Source organism: Pongo pygmaeus, chromosome 14, assembly GCF_028885625.2.
Source record: "Pongo pygmaeus isolate AG05252 chromosome 14, NHGRI_mPonPyg2-v2.0_pri, whole genome shotgun sequence".
Classification (NCBI taxonomy): Eukaryota; Metazoa; Chordata; class Mammalia; order Primates; family Hominidae; genus Pongo; species Pongo pygmaeus.
The window spans coordinates 59,577,675-59,596,681 of record NC_072387.2 but is presented as its reverse complement, the minus strand read 5'-3'; the positions used below and the strand labels follow the sequence as shown (position 1 = coordinate 59,596,681).

Here is a 19,007-nt window from a genome sequence, read left to right as displayed (position 1 = left end):
CATGATCATCTAACTCACTATTAGTAGGGCCCACATTTTGTTTTTAATTGTAGTAAAATTTACATAAGAAAATTTACCATTTTAATAATTTTTAAATGTACAGTTCATTGGTATTAAGCACATTCACACATTGTACGTTGTACCTTCACTATCATCCATTTCCAGAACTTTTTTATATTGTGCAAAACTGAAACTCTGCCTATTAAACAATAACTCGTTTGTCCTTCCTCAATTCCCTGGTAACCAGCATTCTACCTTCTGTTCCTATGAATTTGACAAATCTAGATACCTCATATAAGTGGAATAATACAGTACCTGTCCTTTTGTGACTGGCCTATTTCGATTAGCATAATGTCTTTAAAGTTCATCCATATTGTAGCATGTGTCAGAATTTCCTGCCTTTTTAAGGCTGAATAATATTCCATTGTATGAATATACAACATTTTCTTTATCCATTTACCCATCAATGGACACTTGGATTTCTTCCACCACTTTGCTATTGCGAATAATACTACTACAAATGTGGGTGTGCAAATGTCTCTTTGAGTCCCTGCCATCATTTATTTGGAATATATATCCAGAAGTGGCATTGCTGGATTATATGGTAATTCTATTTTTAATTTATTAAAATTAGGAACTTCCATACTGATTTTCATAGTGGCTGCTCTATGTTACATTCCCATCATGGACATCAATGGACAAGTGTTCCAATTTCTCCACATCCTCATGAACACTTATTATCTGCTTTTTAAAAAATAGTAGCCATCTTAATGGGTGTGAAGTGGGATCTCATTGTGGTTTTGATTTGTATTTCTCTAATGATTAATGATATTGAGCATCTTTTCATGTGCTTAACGGCCATTTCTATTTATTCTTCAGAAAAATGTCTATTCAAGTCTTCTGTCCATTTTTAATTGGGTTGTTTGCTTTTGCAGTTGAGTTGTAGGAATTTCTTGTACATTCTGAATATTAACCTCTTATCAGATATATAATCTGCAAATATATTCTGTGTGTTACCTTTTCACTGTTGGTTGTGTCCTCTGATGCACAAAAGATTTTAATTTTGATGAAATCCAATTTATCTATTTTCTCTTTTGTTGCCAGTGATTTTGGTGCCATATCCAAGAAATTGTTGCCAAATCTGATGTTGTGAAACTTTTCTTCTATGTTTTCTTTTAAGAGTTTATGTTTTAGCTCTTACATTTAGGTCTTTGATTCATTTTGAGCAAATTTTTGTATATGCCATGAAAGGGCACACATTCTGAGCTGTCTTTCGATTAGAGGGATGTTTAGTTATTCCAGGGATAAGCACAGGCAGAACTCGGGGGATGTCCGAGGGGAGAATGACATGTTCTGGGAATCCGAGTGAGGTGTAGAGTGGAGTGATAGGAGAGGAGGCTGGCAAGATGAGGACTTGAACTCTATCGTGCAGCTGGAAACATGTTGAAGTGTCTGCCATGATCAGATTTGATGTTTAGAATGATCACTCTGGAGGTGTGTGAAGGATGGGTCAGAGTGTAGAGAAAATGGATCCTGGGAGGCCAGACAGAGGCTACTTCTGGAGTACAGGAAAGAAACTCTAAGGTGCTAAACTCCGGCAGTGGCACTGGGGTGGCAATTGGAGGATAGACTCACAAGATAATTAAGGCAGGACTTGGTGACTGGATGTAGGGGGTGGAAGAGAATCGTTAGGATAATTATTAGCTTCCTTGATTGGGTAACTGGGTGATGAAGGTGCAATTAACTGAAAAAAAGACATAATGTAATGTCCTTGAGGCAGGGATTTTTGTCAGTTTGAGTCTCTGCTATATCCTCAATGCTTAAAACGGTGTGCCTAGCTCATCGTAGGGACTAACTACATATGTAATGAAGGAACTAAAAGAAAGAGAAGATTTGTGGAGGGGATTGAAGATGAGTTCAGTGCAGATAGCCATGAACAGATACCTAATAGGGAGAACAGAAGAAAAAAAAAAACACGGTTCATGGAGGCATTAATTGTCACAATCATCCTAGAGTGTATTTTGGCAATATGTATCAAAAGCCTTAAAAATGAGCATATTCTTTGTCTAAGTAACCCGTGTCTAAGAATATATCTTTTAACAAACTAACTAGCCATGATTATACACAAAGACTGCCTCAAGCTTATTCATCACAATATTGTTTATACAATGATAAGCTAGATATAATATAATCAATACTAGCTTATTATTTAATAAAATACAGTATGAGCAAGGTAGCCAGCAAAAATTAAGATGCATATCTATATTTAATACTATGAAAGAATATGTTATATATGTTAAGTGAAAAATTCAGATTATGAAAAGAAGATGCCATATAATCCCTCTTTTTTGTAAAACAAAGATATACTACAAAATATTAATAGTAATTATCCATGTGGTATGATTATGGGTGATTTTTACTATTTTCTTTCACTTTTTTGGTTTTCTGCAATGAATGTGTACTGCTTTTACAATAACATAACAAACATATCTATTTTCAAAGAAATACACATATTGAGTTCAGGAAGCAAGGTTTCTCTGGAAATTCAGATTCAGTCAGCATGGTGTAGGATGCAGTTGTGTGATGCTAAATGAGAATACCAAGACAGAACCCTCAGGAAAACTAACGTTTAAGGAATGAGATTAAAATAATGTAAATAAAAATTCAAAGAATTAGGGGACATCTCAGAGAGAAAGCAGTGTCAGAGAAGTCCTAGGAAGTGAGATTTCAGGAAGAAGGGACCGGTTAACATCATCAAACAGCAGAAAGGCTGAGTAAAGAAAAGGCCAAGAAACTTGTGTTGGCATCAGTAGCATGGAGGCCATTGATAGATGGGAGCCACTTCAATGTAGGCAATGGACAGAGCTGCTAGGGAAAGAGGGGAGATGAGTAAAGTCTCATAGACCTTGGGTAAAAGAGAAAGAGTGTGACTGTGCAGTGGCTAGAAGCACACAGTGTGGGAGATGATTGGTTGTCCAGTGAGCTCTTCTCAGCCCCTACTGGTGACATACTCTACTGTTGCATTTCTCTCCATGATGGCAAGTCCAGATGATCTGGATGGAGTCCATGCGGTGCATGGTGTACCTGTGCTCTCCAAAGTTCCGCAGCCTGCAAGAGCTGGAAGAACTCAATATGCATCTTTCTGACATCGCCCCCCACGACACCACCAGGGATCTCATCCTCCTGAACCAGCAGCGGCTGGCTGAGATAGAGCTGTCCAACCAGCTGGAAAGGAAGAAGGAGGAGCTACGGGTCCTCTCCAAGCACTTGGCCATTGAAAAGAAGAAAACAGAGACCTTACTTTGTGCCATGCTGCCCAAACATGTGGCCAACCAGCTGAGGGAGGGCAAAAAGGTGGCTGCAGGTGAGGCACCCTCTCCTGCACAGGGTCCTCTGAGCAGAGTGTGGTATGTCTTAGAGGTCAGGGCCACAAGCTTTGAAGCCAGACAGAAGTGGTTTTGAATTCTGGCTCTGTCACTTGTAAGTGACATGATCTTGGGGTTATTACTCCACCTGCACATTCTCAGCTTTGTTCTCTCTACATTGATAATAATAATAATAAAAATAATACAGGAGTGAAATATGAATTATATAAAAATGGTTGTCAACTACACACATATTAAATTCTCTAAGAATTTAAGGCTGTGTCCTGAGACTGGCCTCGTTACTCAGTGACAGTGAGTAGGGTTCTTAACTATAACTAGAAATAATACACTCGCACACTGGTTAAATCATAAGAGTCCTCTGAGGACCATTCTGGGACAGTATACTATTTATGGAGGCAGGGATGCCGTGTTTACCCTGAACTCACTTTCCATTTGTCATGGGATTCTGTTCATTCACCAGACACGCCTGGTGAACTTACTCTGTGCCAGGGTGCTGTTCCAGATCTGGGGACACAGAGGAGTTTACAGCCTTGTGAGTTTGATATGCAGTATAAATTAATGGGGGTGGAAATGACCAAAGGAAAAGAAACTAATTTGCACTAAGGAGCAATTATTGTGCCAGGATCCGTGTTAGACATTTTACATGTGCTGTTTCTTTAAATTTTCTCAACATTTCTATGAGGGAGGTGTTATCCATACCATATTGCTGAGCAAATTGACATTCAGCACAGCTGGTAAATGAAACAGCTGGAAACTAACTGCTTTAAGGCCATCTAACTCCAAAATCCATACTCTTTCCATCACATAAGGTGCTATGGCAATATGGGGACAGGGAAATTAATAATAAATAGATGTCAGGAGATAAAGAGATAGGGGGTGGGTTGGAGTTGTAGAGGCACCTCTCAAAAGTGTGTGACACTTGAGTTGGGCCTTGAGGCTGAATTTCAGCAAGCAAAGAGGAAAAAGGCATTTCCGGAGAATGGGCTAGTAAGAGCAAAGTTAAGGCAATGTGCAAATAAATACCATGGGGCATGTTCCCAGAGCATGGGGTATGTGGAAAAGTGGGGTCTGGTGACGCTGAGTGGGTAGGGTGGGGTTCAGGTGATGCAGTGATGAATCTGGACTATTAAGGAAAAGTCTTTTATTTTGTAGGCAGTGAGAATTCATTGAAGTTTCTTCTCTTATTATGGAAGTGACATGATGAGTTTCATAAATCCGATTTTGGCTGCAATGTAGTGAATGCGTGAGGCGGGGCTGAAAGCCCATAAGGGCGCAGCTCATTGATGGTAGAGGCCTGAACTAGGGCAGCCTGAGGAAGAATCAGCAGGATTTCCTCACTGACCAGATGGGGAAGGTAAGACAGAGGAGGCAGGCATGGATCTGAGGCTTCTTGCATGGAAAAATGGGATGCTTTATCCTAAGACAGGGCCAGAAAGAAGAGCAGGGTTGGGGGAGAATGATAAGGTCCATTTTAGAACCATTGAGCTGGAGATGTCTGTGGGATACTCCACATAGCATGATCAGTGGTAGGAATCTTAGTGAGAGCTCATAGGAACATTGTGGTGTGGAGCTATACATCTGGGAGTTATTGCAATGTGGGCAGGGTTAATCATGGGCTCTGTGAATGGTGGATAAGATCACCTAGAGGACAGGAAGTGAGAAGAGAGTGGAGTATTACTCTTTAGGGAATATCTAGTACTTAAGAAGGTTGAGAAGCCAAGGAAAGATATAAAACAAGGAGATCAGAAAGGTAGGAGGAATATGAAGAGAGGATGATAGGCCAGAAGCCAAGGAGAAGGGAAAGTTCCACAAAGGGGAAATTACCATCAGAGGCTTAACTAACAAAGAAGGCACCCGGCTGCGTTCAAGGAGTCATCGATTCACTCACTCAGTATTTATTGAGCATTTACTATGTGCCAGGCCCTGCTTTAGGTGCATGGGATATGGCAGAGATCTAAACTGACAGTCTCCCATCTCATGGAGCTTTGTATTTTAATGGGGAGGTAGACAATAACCAAATAAACCATTCCATACAGAATATCAGGCCGGGCGCGGTGGCTCACACCTGTAATCCCAGCACTTTGGGAGGCTGGGCAGGCGGATTGCCTCAGCTCAGGAGTTCGAGACCAGCCTGGACAACACGGTGAAACCCTGTCTCTACTGAAAATAACAAAAAATTAGCCGGGCATGGCAGCATGTGCCTGTTGTCTCAGCTACTCGGGAGGCTGAGGCAGGAGAAATGCTTGAACCCAAGAGGCAGAGGTTGCAATGAGCTGAGATCGTGCCACTGCACTGCACTCTAGCCTGGGTGACAGAGTGAGACTCTGTCTCAAAAAAAAAATATATATATATATATGTGTGTATATATATACACACATATATATACACACACACATATATATACACACACATATATATATACACATGTATATATATATACACACGTATATATATATATACACACACGTATATATATATATATACACACGTATATATATATATATACACATGTATATATATATACACACGTATATATATATATATACACACGTATATATATATAATGTCACATGTGTATGGAGTGGATGGAAGGCAATCAAGCTAAGAGGATAGCCAGTCTAGGGGCTATTTTATACAGGGTGGTCAGGAGAGTTCTCACTGAGTTGGTTACATTTGAAATGTGAGTAACAGGCCCCGTAGATATTTGAGAAAAGTGTCAGGCAGAGGAAACGCCTCTTTTTTTAGGTGTAGAAGCCCAAAGGCAGGAGGCATTTGGCATGCTGGAGAAACCCCATGAGGCCAGTGTGGCCAGAGTGGAGGGAGCCAGAGGGACATGGGGACAGAGAGGTGGCAGGGACAGAGGTAGGGGGGTCCCCTCTGTAGGCCATGGTCAGGACTTTGGGTTGCATTCTAAGTGTGATGGAAGTCATGACAGATTTGAGATTGAAGAGTGGGAGATCTGACTTAAACAGGGCATCTGGCTGCTATGTGGAAGTCAGCATGAATGCGGGCAAAGGTGGAATCAGGGGCGTGATTTAGGAGCAAGTGTTCAGGACAAAGTAGCTTTCCTGCCATACAAAGACAGGGACCCACCACTTCACAGTGACCAGTCTCTGTCAGCCCTGTCCCCAGGTCTCCTGTAGCTCAGGCTCTGCTTGGCCCACTTGCTAGGGGTCCTTTCTGTCCTCCCACAGCACTGGTCGCATCTTACTAGAAGCATTTGTTCACTTTTATGTCTCCTTCAATAGACTGGGGGCTCCTTGGGGGCGAGGGCCTGGTCTGCTTGCCCCCTGTGATATGATTCTCCTGGTATGACTAGCTTGCAGCGGGCACTCACTAAACGTGTGCTGGGTGATGCTGAATGGGGAATGGCATCCAGCTCCTTTTCCCACAAGGCACAGGCAGGTTTGATTCTCACAGGGCCTCTTAATCCAGAATTCATGGACTTATTAGTCGAGCTCCTTGTTTCTCACTGATACCTGGTTTCTGTTGTAGGAGAATGTAAAAGCTGCACGATTCTTTTCAGTGATGTAGTGACATTTACTAACATCTGTACTGCCTGTGAACCTATACAAATAGTGAACATGCTGAACTCCATGTACTCCAAGTTTGACAGATTAACCAGTGTGCACGCGGTCTATAGTAAGTGTCTGTAAAGTGTGGGGTGTTTCACGGTGTGCTCATGCAGGGCAAGTGCTTGATTCTAAGTCTCCCTATGCCTCTGTCTGCACTGGTCTGGGGTTTGGTGTGGATGAGTGTGGGGTCAGAATAAAAGCTGAAAAGGAATTGGAAGTATTTTAGGAATTCTAGTTTTTAGGAATTCTTTTTACAATGCTCAATGCTAAGATGGCACTCTGGTGCCCTTGAGGGGCACTTAGATGTCAGATGTTTTCGTAGAGCGTAGTTCTCCTACTCCTAAATTCAGCAGAAAATTGAATCCAAACAATGTGTTATCTCGTATATAGCATCATATGACTACCCCAGGAGCTTCCTCTTTTCTGGGATTTGTTTCCACCAAAAGCAGAAAGGCCTTTTGGCTCTCTCATGGTTGTTTCCTGAGTCCTTTTCCTTCTCACCTCCTCTCTCATGCTCCTCATACCCTTAGCAAAGAATCAATCACCAGCTTTAGTATAGTCCCTTTGTCTATATATGGAAAATGAAAAAAAGTCTAGTGACATGTTTAGTGCATGAAGGAATCCATCTGAATACCTATTTTTTTTCCCTGACAGGTAGAAACAATAGGAGATGCTTATATGGTGGTAGGAGGTGTACCAGTGCCTTTTGGAAGCCATGCTCAAAGAGTGGCTAATTTTGCCTTGGGGATGAGAATTTCTGCAAAGGAAGTGATAGATCCTGTTACTGGAGAACACATCCAGGTAGAGAGCAATTGAGTACTTGGCTTAATGCCAAACATCTCACACACAAAAGTAGAATTCTGCTTATGTGCTTAGGTGATTACTGGGTAAGTTGCCGTCATTAAAATGGGTAATGTATCCTAGCCCTTTTCTTCTCTTGCGTATGTCCCTAATAGAGATATTCCTAAGGCTACTGTAGTCTCAACTTTTCTCAAATTTCAGAGGAGGCTGCGGTGCTCAAGGTTTTCCTACGATTGACTGCAAGCTTCCTTTGTCGGTAATTTAGGACCATGCTGAGCAGTTCTTCCTATTTACCTAGCAGGGCTCAATCCATCTTAAAAACCAGCTCATTTATAATTCCTGCTTTTTTGTTCAAGCATTTCAACAAGTGGTTCAGGTTTAGTGAGCAGCCAACTTTTCCTGCTTAGGAAATTGTGTCTCCAACATGCCATCTGACAGGTTCAGAACTCAGGCTGAGGTGTGAAGCTGCCTGCAGTCAGCAGGACAGGCACCGTGATGCTGTAAGATATTCAGAATGGCTTTCCTTCCACCACGTGGCCACTAGCGAGACATCTGCCCGCCTTTCTCACAGAAAAGTACATTTCCAAGTCTGGAAGTTTGTTCGCACTCTAAAAGTTGAGCAGTTTTGGAGATGAAAAATGAATGTCCTCCTCTGCTGGCTCAGCAGATCCTAATGCTCCTGGGATGGCTGACAGCGGCGTCTCTCTGCCTTTGATTTCTAGATGTTTCCCCTGCTAATATCAGTCATAAATTCAAAATAAACTAAATAGTCCATTCAAAATAAACAAAGCCAATTATAAGATGGAATATGATTTTTCCACATTATAACCTTTTTACAGGAGATTCTGAAAACTTGCTGCACTCACTCTGACCATGGTGAGTTAGAAGCTGAGAAACAGTGCAGATCATGACTACAGCATCCACTGCAGTCTTCTAAGTAAAAGCTGGCCTTAGACAGTCACAAGAACAAGACAGCTGCCATAATGACTCATTGTATACACAGTGTGCATCAGTGGAATAAAAATCCAATGTAATAAATAAAAAATCAGGATGAGAGGTAATGAGGGAAGAGATATAAGAAGGTTAGATAAGAGATAAATGTTTCAGTTAAAGGACGCTTGTGTAAGTCACTGGTGAAAAAATAAAAATGGAAAGCGTAGTGTGCATGTGTGTGTGTGTGTGTGCATGTGTGTGTGCGTGTGTGTGTGCATGTGTGTATGAAAGGGGCATAGCGCCAGAGATGAAAATAATGCTACACCAATAAGAATGAAATTAGACAATGAATTCTGGGAAACTCTCAAGGTGGATTTACCAAGAAAAAAATAGGAAAGGATGTTAGCAATTCCAAGGTAAGACTATGGACATAATTAGGAGCATCATTAAATGTCCACCAGAAACAGCATATCATATGGGTTTATTCAAGGATGTAGGGGAAAGAACTGGAAACACTTTCTCTCTTAACAGAATTGTGCAATTATTTTGCACTGAGATATTCTTTTATTCATATAGCTTTAATATACGTTTACTGAGATCCATCCATGTATGAGATAGTATTACTAGGTGCTTTGAAGGGTTCAGAGAATCCTCTTTTCCTAGAGAAAGTTATAATTTTATTTCAAGGAGAAGAAAATCTAGCAAGTAAAAACAACAAGCAATCTGATTAGGATGTAGAAAGCTGTAAGAGACTGTTGTTCCCATGCTAGCAGTTTTTTTTCTTCCCCACCAGAAAGCAAAAGAATCAAAATAAACTAAATTCCAGGAAGTGACAAACCCTTTCAAAGAGAATACACCCATAATTGCATTCAATCCTGGCAGGGCAGCAGAAGAAGTAATCCACCAGAGGTGAGGGTAGGGATAAGCCTGTCTAAATTTTAGTGGATTTTTAATGGTCACAGTGCTGAAACAACAGGTTAGAATGACAAAGAGTCCCAGCCACAGAATCTGTACCCATCTACCAACTCTTCCTCATAGGCCAAGTGCAGGGGATTAGTCAGCCAAAAACTAGGACAGGAGAGGAGAGCTGAGAGAACTCCCAAGTCCCTGAGGTGTTTGGGGCCTTTCCCAAATGCAAAGCAGTGGCCCATTAAAGGCTAATGTTAGAGTAAGAGAGTTAGTGAGAGAAATTCAACTGAAGTACTCTTCGTCTTCACCAAGTACACTATGATGACCTTTTGAAGTATGAGGGCAAGGAGGAATGGCAGAGAAAATTTTCCCAAGGTGCAGAGAGCCAGGGTGGGACTGAGGAGCAAAGAGACTTCTGAAAATCTCACTGTTGGGATGTAATGCAGAAGGAGATCTCCTAGAACTCCAAAAGCTGTGGATTGGCTGTACAGCATTCAAGGTCCTCAGAGCCTTGCTGGTGCTCAGATTCTAAGCTCTCCTGTACTGAAAGTTCTGATTCAGCCTTCATAATATTTGAAACCAGTGGTACATGGAATCTACCAATATTTCTGGAAAAGCCCTGACCCAACTCAAATAAGGATTAGATTTACTTACTGCCCATTTCAGCAGCCTAATTCTGTAGGGATGTAACATTTTCTGGGGGATAAATATTATCTACTTCAGTCTCTACTGTATTTTCAAGCACAATATAGGTCATTCAATTAAATAATGAAAAATATGAGATGCGAGAAGAAACAAGAAAGTGGTAACATAGTGGATAGCCAATAGAGAAAATAGTCAATAGAAGCAGGTCCAGAAATAGCCTAGATGTTGGAATTATCAGATAGAATCTTTAAAATAAGTCTGATAAATATTTTAAAGGGTCTATAAGAAAAGGGGCAAAACAAGTGTGAAGATATGGGAAATACATACATACTGTCTATATTTACATCTATATCTATACCTAACAGAAAACTATAATATCAGAAATCAGAAATAAAGAATTAATTTTATGGGCTTAACAAAGACTAGACACAATAGAGAAGAAAATCAGGGAATTTGAAGACAGAGAAATAGAAATCATCCAAACTGAAATGCAAAGAAGAAAACAGGATAAAAAAGGGGCACAAGACACTCTATATCTATAGGACAATATCAAATGGACTCCCATATATGTAACTGAAATGCTAGAATGAGAACAGAGTGAGAATGGGTAAGAAGAAATATTTGAAGAGATAATAGTTGAGAATTTTTCAACATGAAGGATATCAATGCACACATCCAGAGCTCAGCAAACCCAAGCAGAATAAATACAAAGACAACCACTTCTAGTTAAAGCATACCAAAAACCCTACCCAGTGAACTAAGGCAAGAAAAAGAAATATAAGACATTAAGTTTAGAAATGAATGAAGAAATAAAATTATCATTATTCACAGAACAAATAATGGTGCACCTAGAAACTCTTATACAAACTACAGGAAACTACAAGATCTAATAAATGAGTTTAGCAAGGTCATAGCATAAATACAGGAAAATTAATTAAATTTTTATATGTTAAGGACAAAAAATTGAAAATGAAATAAAAAGAAAATAAAATTAAATTTCTAGGAATAAACCTAACAAAAGATATACATGACCTCTATGCTTAAAACAATAAGATATTGCTTAGGGAAATTAAAGAAGACCTAATTAAATGGAGAGATATACCGTGTTCATTGGAAAACTCAATATATTTAAGCTGTCCATTTTCTCCAAATTGATGTATAGATTCAGTAGAATACCAATCAAAATCCCTGCAGGCTTCTTAGAAAATATTCACAAGCTGATTTTAAAATTTATATGGAAATGTAAAGAATCTAGACTAACCTGAACACTCTTAGAAAATAACAAAATTTGAGGATGTACACAACTAATTTTAAGACTTATTCTAAAGCAACAGTAAAAAAAAATACAGAGTGAGATTGGGAAAAGAATAGACAGACCACTGGAGCAGCACAGAGTGTCCAGACATAGACTCCACGTTTAGTCCATTGATTTTTGACGAAGGCACCAAACAGTTGAGTGGGGAAGGCAACCTCTTTTAAAAAAATGATTCTGTTATCATTGAATATCATATGGAAAGAAAAAACGTACCTCAGTTCTACTGTACCCCATATACAAAAAAATCATTTGATATATATCACAAATCTAAACATAAAATCTAGAATCATAAAGCTTCTTGATGGAAATAAAGAATAGCATCATGACTTTGGGGCAAACAATGATTTTTTTTTTTTTTTTAGATAGGACACAAAAAGCACTGACCATGAAGGGAAAAAAATGATAAACTTCATCGTTACAGGCTGAATTGTGTCCTGCCCAAAATTCTTATTTTGAAACTCTAGTACTCAGTACCTCAGAACATGACTGTCTTTGGAGCTAGAGCCTTTACTGAGTAAAATGAGGCCTTAAGAGTGAGCCCTCATCCAATGTGCCTGATGTCCTTATAAGAAGATGAAATTTGGACATAAAGAGACACTAAGAATGCATGTGCACAGAGGAAGGACCATGTGAGGACACAGCAAAAAGGTGGACATCTACAAGCCAAGCAGAGAGGCCTCAGGAGAAACCAACCCTGCCCACAGCTTGATCTTGGCCTTCCAGGCTCCAGAATTGTGAGAAATAATTTCCATTGTTTAAGCTACACAGCCTGTGGTATTTTGCTATGGCAGCCCACGCAAATGAATACATTCATCAAAATTAAAACATTCTGCTTATTAAAGAAAATAAATACACAAACCCACAGACTGATAAAAATATTTGTAATACATACATATTGCATATCCAAATATGTGTACAACTCATACACATTAACAATAAAAGACAAACAGCTCAATTTTTAAAACAGGCAAAAAATTGAACAGACTTTTTACAAAAGAAAATATATGAATGGCCAATGTGTGTGTGACAATGTGCTTAACATCATTAGTCACCAATTTAACGCAAATTAAAACCCCAGTGAGATATCATTTCACACCCATGAGAAGACCAAATGATGGTGAAAATGGGAGCAACTGAAAGTGTCACATTGCTGATAGAAATGTAAAACAGTAAAACAACTTTGGAGAATTGCTGGGTAGTTTTTTTTGCTTGTTTTGTTAAAAAATAAAATTAAATATGTATCTACCTTGGGACTCAGAAATTCCACTTCTAGGTATTTACTTAAGAGAAAGGAAAACATGTCTACAAAAATATCTGTACAGAAATGTTTATAGCAGCCTTAATTTTAATAGATTCAAACTGAAAAATAATCTAAATGTTCATGAAAAGGAGACTGGATAATGAATGTGGTGTATTCTTACAATAGAATACTATTCAGTGATAAAAATAATGAACCACTGATATGTAAGACAATATAGATGAATCTCAAAAACATTATGTTGAGTAAATGAAACCAGATATAAAAAAGTATATACTATAAGATTGTACATATGTGATGTTCTAGAACAGGCAAATCATTCTTTGGTAAAATAAATAAAAAAGGCCGGGCACAGTGGCTCATGCCTATTATCCCAGCACTTTGGGAGGCTGAGGCAGGTGGATCACCTGAGTTCCGGAGTTTGAGACCAGCTTGGCCAGCTGGCCAACATGGTGAAACCCTGTCTCTAATACAAATACAAAAATTAGTCAGGCATGGTGGGGGGCGGTGCGCCTGTAATCTCAGCTACTCTGGAGGCTGAGGCAGGAGAATCGCTTGAACCCAGGAGGCGGAGGTTGCAGTGAGCTGAGATCACACTGCACTCCAGCCTGGGCAACAAGAGTGAAACTCCATCTCAAAAATAAAAGAAGAAATGAGAATGTAGTTATCTCTGCTGAAGAAGATGGGGAGAGAGCTTAACTAGAAGGGGCACAAAATAATTTTTCAAGGTAATGGAACTAGTGTACATTTTATTTTGGGTGGTGGTTACAGGGATATAAGCACTTGTCAAAACTCATGGAGCTAAACAGTTTAATATCTGTTTTTTTTATTTTATGTAAATTGTATCTCAACTTACAAATAAAATCAAGAGTATTAGATGGTCTCTTTTCAGTGATGCTGTCTCTGTACAGATCAGAGTGGGGATCCATACTGGACCAGTCTTAGCAGGTGTTGTAGGAGACAAGATGCCATGGTACTGCTTGTTTGGTGACACTGTGAACACAGCTTCTAGGATGGAAAGTCTTGGGCTTCCCAACAAAGTGCACCTCAGTCCCACAGCCTACAGGTAGCCTTCCATTTATTCATGCCTTCCTTTGTCCCTCCCTCTTTCTAGAGCTTACAGAGTGCCTAGCAGCCGTGGGTTGGGGTAGTGCAGGAAACTCATGTTTTTTCTTCCATGTCTCAATGGCTTACAGAAGATATTGTGGCAGATAATAAATTTAGTTGCGCTTCTAACTGTAACATAGTTTTTACTCTCAAGGAGCATATAGTTTAGTTCAGGGAACAGCAAATTATAACCCCACAGACCAAATCTAGTCGCTGCTCATTTTTGTAAATAAAGTTTTATTGGAACACAGCCATGCACTTTCATTTACATATTGTTTATGGCTGATGTCATGCTACAAAGGCAGAGTTGAATCGCTGCAACAAAGACCATATGATACACAAAGTCTAAAATATATACTATCTGGTGTTTATTTATATAAAAAGTGTGCTGACCTTTCGTCTAGCAGAAGAAAAAAGAAAAGTTGTGGTTGATTATTTTTAAAGTGAGATAAGTACAATGATAAATATGTGCAGAAAACAATACTTACAGTTTCTTGAGCACTTAAAATCGGCCACATTCTATTCTAAATTCTTTTATATGTTAATTCATTTACAGTTGCAACAGCTCTGTGAAGATACATTATTATTATTATTTACATGAAAGAAAAGGCAAAAAAAGGTTAATCATTTGCCTCAGGACCAGGTAGGCTAGGGAGGAGAATAGCCCAGATGCAGCCCACGGAGTCAGAGTTCAGTGTCCCCCTTTAACTGCTGCACTCTTGTCCTCAAGGTAGTCACCAGGGGTGCCATGAGGGCCCAGGGCAAGGGTGCTTGACCCAGTAGAAAAGGGCTTCATGGAGGAGATTCCTGAGCTGAATCTTGAACAAGGAGTTCCAGAGTAAAATTTAGCCAAAATTGGGGTATTGGGAGTAAAAAGTGGGTAGAGGCTCACATGTAGAATAGGTGCAGAGAATTATAAACACCCGAGCTCTTCTGTATTGGAAAATATGAGGCAGGAGCGATGAGAGCTGCACATGCCTTATTGAAGGGCAAGGGCCCTATGCCGTAGGTGAGGAAAAGCCCCCAAGGAATGTGAGGTTGAAGACAGTGACAGGGTCAGGGTCCTATTTGACACTGACCACTCTAGAGACCCTGAAAGGACATATTTGAGAACCAGAAAATGAGATAGATGAGACCTGTTAGGAGTTTGGTCTGAATCAGAACATTAGTGGTGGGAATATGGGGGAAAATAAAACCAGCTAAAGTAGTTAGAAATGGGGGAGGAGAAGGGAGGAGCCCAGGTCTCCATTCTGGGTGACTAGGGATTGAATGGTGGCCTCGCCATCTGCAATGGGACAAATGAGAAGTATCCCACATCATAGGGGCAGACAATGAGTTTAGGTTGGACACATTGGGTTCAAAGGAACTGTGGAACATTCAGCTAGAAGTGCCACAAAATGGATGGAGTTGAGTTATTGAAGATCCAGACTTGGAGTAAGCAACACATAGGTGGTCATTACAGTCATGAGAGTTGATGAGATCAACCCAGGGAAGGATGCAGTGTGCAAAGAACAGTGGGAAAAGACTGGAATCCTGTGCAGAACCAACATTTAAGTGGCACAGAAGGAAGAGGAGCCCAGGGAAGAGACAGGAGAAGAAATACTCAGAAAGGACCAGGAGAGTTGAGGGTGAGAAGCACTCTTGTGGATGACTTTAGGAAGGAGGAATTGAAAAAAATGTCAAATGTAGTAAAGGACTGAAAAATACTCACTAGAGGTTTTGGGGACATTCTCAAAAGTGATTGTAGTAGAATGGTGGGATAGACATTGGGCTGAAGAATAAAAAGAAGAGAAAATTTGTATGAGATTAAAGCAGGTGAGAGGCTGTTTTGTTTGCTTCTATTTAGGATGTAAGAGACATAAGCACACTGAAAAGCAGAAGGAGAAAGGCAAATGGAATGGGAGCCGAAGATAAGCATGGGGTGGCCAATGGAGCGAGGCCCAGAGGTGGTGGGAAGGGGGCATGGGTGAGGAGCCCCTGGACAAGAAAGATACCTCATCCTTGGAGACTGGGGGACAGGATGGTGTGGTCATGGGGTGAGAAGTCACAGGCTGTCACCTGTAATCAATGTAATTTTGTAGATGAATCAGGGCATAAAGTAGGAGGCACAGCCACCAGCATATGAGTGAGGGGAGCAGATGCCAAATGGAGGCACATGAGGAGTGTGGTGAAGGTCTGAACTCTCTACCAACCTGGCCAAGGACAAGGGAAGTCTCGATGGAGTGCTGAGGCAGGTGGTCATGAATTTGAATCCTCACTGGTCTGAGTGGTTCTTTGGCTTTTCTCCAACATCACTTGGTGGCCAGTAAATAAATAAACAGGGAAACATTTGTAATTACCCCGTAGCTCTGTCTCTTTTCATGGTCCCTACCCTATAGTCCTCCTCTTCAGTTCCTTGGCAGACAGAAATTATGGTGGAGAAAGCTTGTGTAGTTAGGATGAGCATAGTAGCAAGCATGGGGTATATGGTGCACTTGGGGAAGATGGAAAGAAGAGTGTTGATACCCAAGAGTCTTACGTGGCAGAACCATGAAAGGTGGTGTTCACATGGGCACTGACAGCATGGTGTGTAGAAACGTGACAGATGCCCATACGAAGGTTGAGCTGGAGGGAGGAAAATTGGTGGCAGGGTTGGGAGGGTTTTGGTGAGTCCCTGTGTTCTCTTTTGGCCTTTGGCGTCCTGTTCAGAATATCTCATCCTCGCTTTCCCTAAGGCCTCTGTCCTGCTTCAGCAGGTGGATGTCTGGGATCTTCCCTCCCCTGCTGTTGTGTGTCCTGTGTCCTGGACTTTTCCTCTTGAGTAGCCCTTTGCATTGTAGCCAACTCTTGAGTTACAGACCCACAATCTTTGATATCTGATGCATTGTTTTTCTCTGTGCAGAGCCTTTAAAAATCAAGGGTTTGAAATCATTGAGAGGGGTGAAATCGAAGTGAAAGGTAAAGGGAAAATGACCACATACTTTTTGATCCAGAACTTGAATGCCACAGAGGATGAGATCATGGGGAGATCTAAAACCCCACTTGATCACAAGGGTAAGCAAAAAAAAGAAGCTTTGTCATTAGTGTTGAGTAGTTTTTCCACTAACCACTTCAGATATATTTAGTATCTGCACGGTCAACACAGATAGCGTCCCTGCCCACCACCAAGCTCCAGGGCTCAGTTCAACCATCTTGCCCTGAACACTCTTCTCTTGCATCCTGGTTATTATGATGTTCTTTGAGCTGGGCTGATAGATCCAGCTGAAGAGTTCTACATACATTAGTCTTCAAGGTTCTTCTCTGGGCGTTTCCCATGCAGCTCTCTGGTAGCTGGGGAATGATTTGTGAGTGTTTCCTCTGCTCCACAGCCTCAGAGGCTCAGGCTCTAGCACAGGCTTCCCTTGCATGCTGGAAACTTTTGCCTTCCACATTTTGTTCTAGCTTCCAAAACTGGGATGAGGGACAAAATTTGTGACTCACCCAGCTCCAGGAATGACAAGAGGGTGGGAGTTTAGGGTAAAACAACCCAGTACTAAGCTGGACTAGAGATTACTGTTTGGCTTATGGTACCCCCAAAAAGAAGCTGGAATCCAATGGCGAGGTCTCCATCAGCTGCAAGGCTGATCAATCCCACTCATTCAGGGTCCCTTAGCTACAGCCTGGCTAAGACGGTAGTGCTGACCTGAAGGGGAAACCCGGTAACAGGAGGCATGCCTTTCTGAACCTCCAAGAAGGGAATGAATTCCTTCTGACAGGAGCTAATCTTTAGCCACTCCAGCGGCCCACAAGGGGAATCTCAAAGTCCAGAGGTTCCTTATTTACACAGCTATTATATGCAGTATGTCTCTTTGGGACATGTGGATTATGATGACTATTTTTAAAAGTGGGGCTATCCCAAAGAAAAGACAGATTATTTGAAGAATTTTTAATATTGTTGTCATAATGCTTTCATTCTAATATCAGCTCACCATAGTATCCCTGTGAGCTATAGTTGGTTTAGACCACATTTTACTGTTGTAGACACTGAGATACAAAGATCTAAATAAAAAACAAGAAATAACTTTGGTAATAAGGACCAGGAGCAGTCCTCATTAGAGCTTTTAGCCCCAGAATTTCCAGGCTCTGGGCCCCTCATCCACTGCTATCTCCCACCCCCTCCCACCCACCATCATGCCAGCCCCACAGTACAGAGGGTTTCTAGAGAGAAGGCAAACAAACTTTCCCCCCTTTTTTCTTCTTTGTTGCCAAGAAATGGACAAAGTAAAGTGGGGAGAGGGAGAGGGGAGGGCAGGGCTGGAGGCTTTGGCATAGGACAGGGCAGATGGGTCTCAGCTGTGCCTGGCTGTAACCCCACTCTGCTCTCTCCCACTCGTCCACTGAGGGTTCCCACACTTCTTAGAGAAACAGTATTCTGGAGCAAGGTCTGAGTCAGCAGAATCAAACCCACTTTCAGTTCTGAGCTAGGGAAAAGCAACCCTGAGTAGAAAGTGAGGAAGGGTGCCTCAACTGGGAGCCCTCAGAATGGAGCCTGAGAAAGAGGAGGGAGGGTGGGTGTGAAAGGAGGGCAGGGGCTAGCAGCCCCCATCCCCCAAGACCCCAATCAGTGTCTCTATGCAAATTAAGAACAAGGACCCCTTTGTGGGCTATGGGGTCGACAACCCCCAGACATGGCTTATCATAGAGGAAAATGGCAATCCTCTGTGTGGGCTGAGGTCAGTCTTCACCCTGAACCCCTTGGCCAGGTGCCTCCCTGTAGAGAAAACTGCACAAACATGTATGTGGTCCCAGGAAGGAAGGATCCCAACACTTTTCTTTTCATGGTTCTGTGCGTTTCCCAGTTCCCTCTCCCTTTCCCCGGCAGCCTTGGATTTCCTGCTGTGAGCCTCAGCCACAAGGCTTTGGGGGAGGGTAAGTTTGTCTCTCCCTGCCTGCCTTCATCTGCCCTGAGTGCAGCACGGGGGCTCCAGCAGGAAGGCCAGGAACTCTCAGGGGAGACCTCATGCGGATACTGCTTCCTAAGGAACCCCATGAACTTCCGGGGGCCAGGGTGTTTTCTCCCAGTGACCACTGACATCTCCATGAGGCAAGATAGAGCTTCT

General features: G+C 41.5%; 1 protein-coding gene across 1 annotated transcript in view; it reads left to right on the top strand.

The window, feature by feature from the left end:
* The window catches only part of LOC129011784 (guanylate cyclase soluble subunit beta-2), a 58,445-nt gene extending 41,305 nt beyond the window's left edge, over positions 1-17,140 (top strand). Inside the window, exons 9-14 of the mRNA XM_054446970.2 lie at positions 3,044-3,364; positions 6,882-7,028; positions 7,614-7,762; positions 13,734-13,888; positions 16,811-16,962; positions 17,043-17,140. Coding sequence (XP_054302945.2) covers positions 3,044-3,364; positions 6,882-7,028; positions 7,614-7,762; positions 13,734-13,888; positions 16,811-16,962; positions 17,043-17,140 — 1,022 coding nt within the window. The remainder of the gene's footprint in view (positions 1-3,043; positions 3,365-6,881; positions 7,029-7,613; positions 7,763-13,733; positions 13,889-16,810; positions 16,963-17,042) is intronic.
* The last annotated feature ends 1,867 nt before the right edge of the window (positions 17,141-19,007 follow it).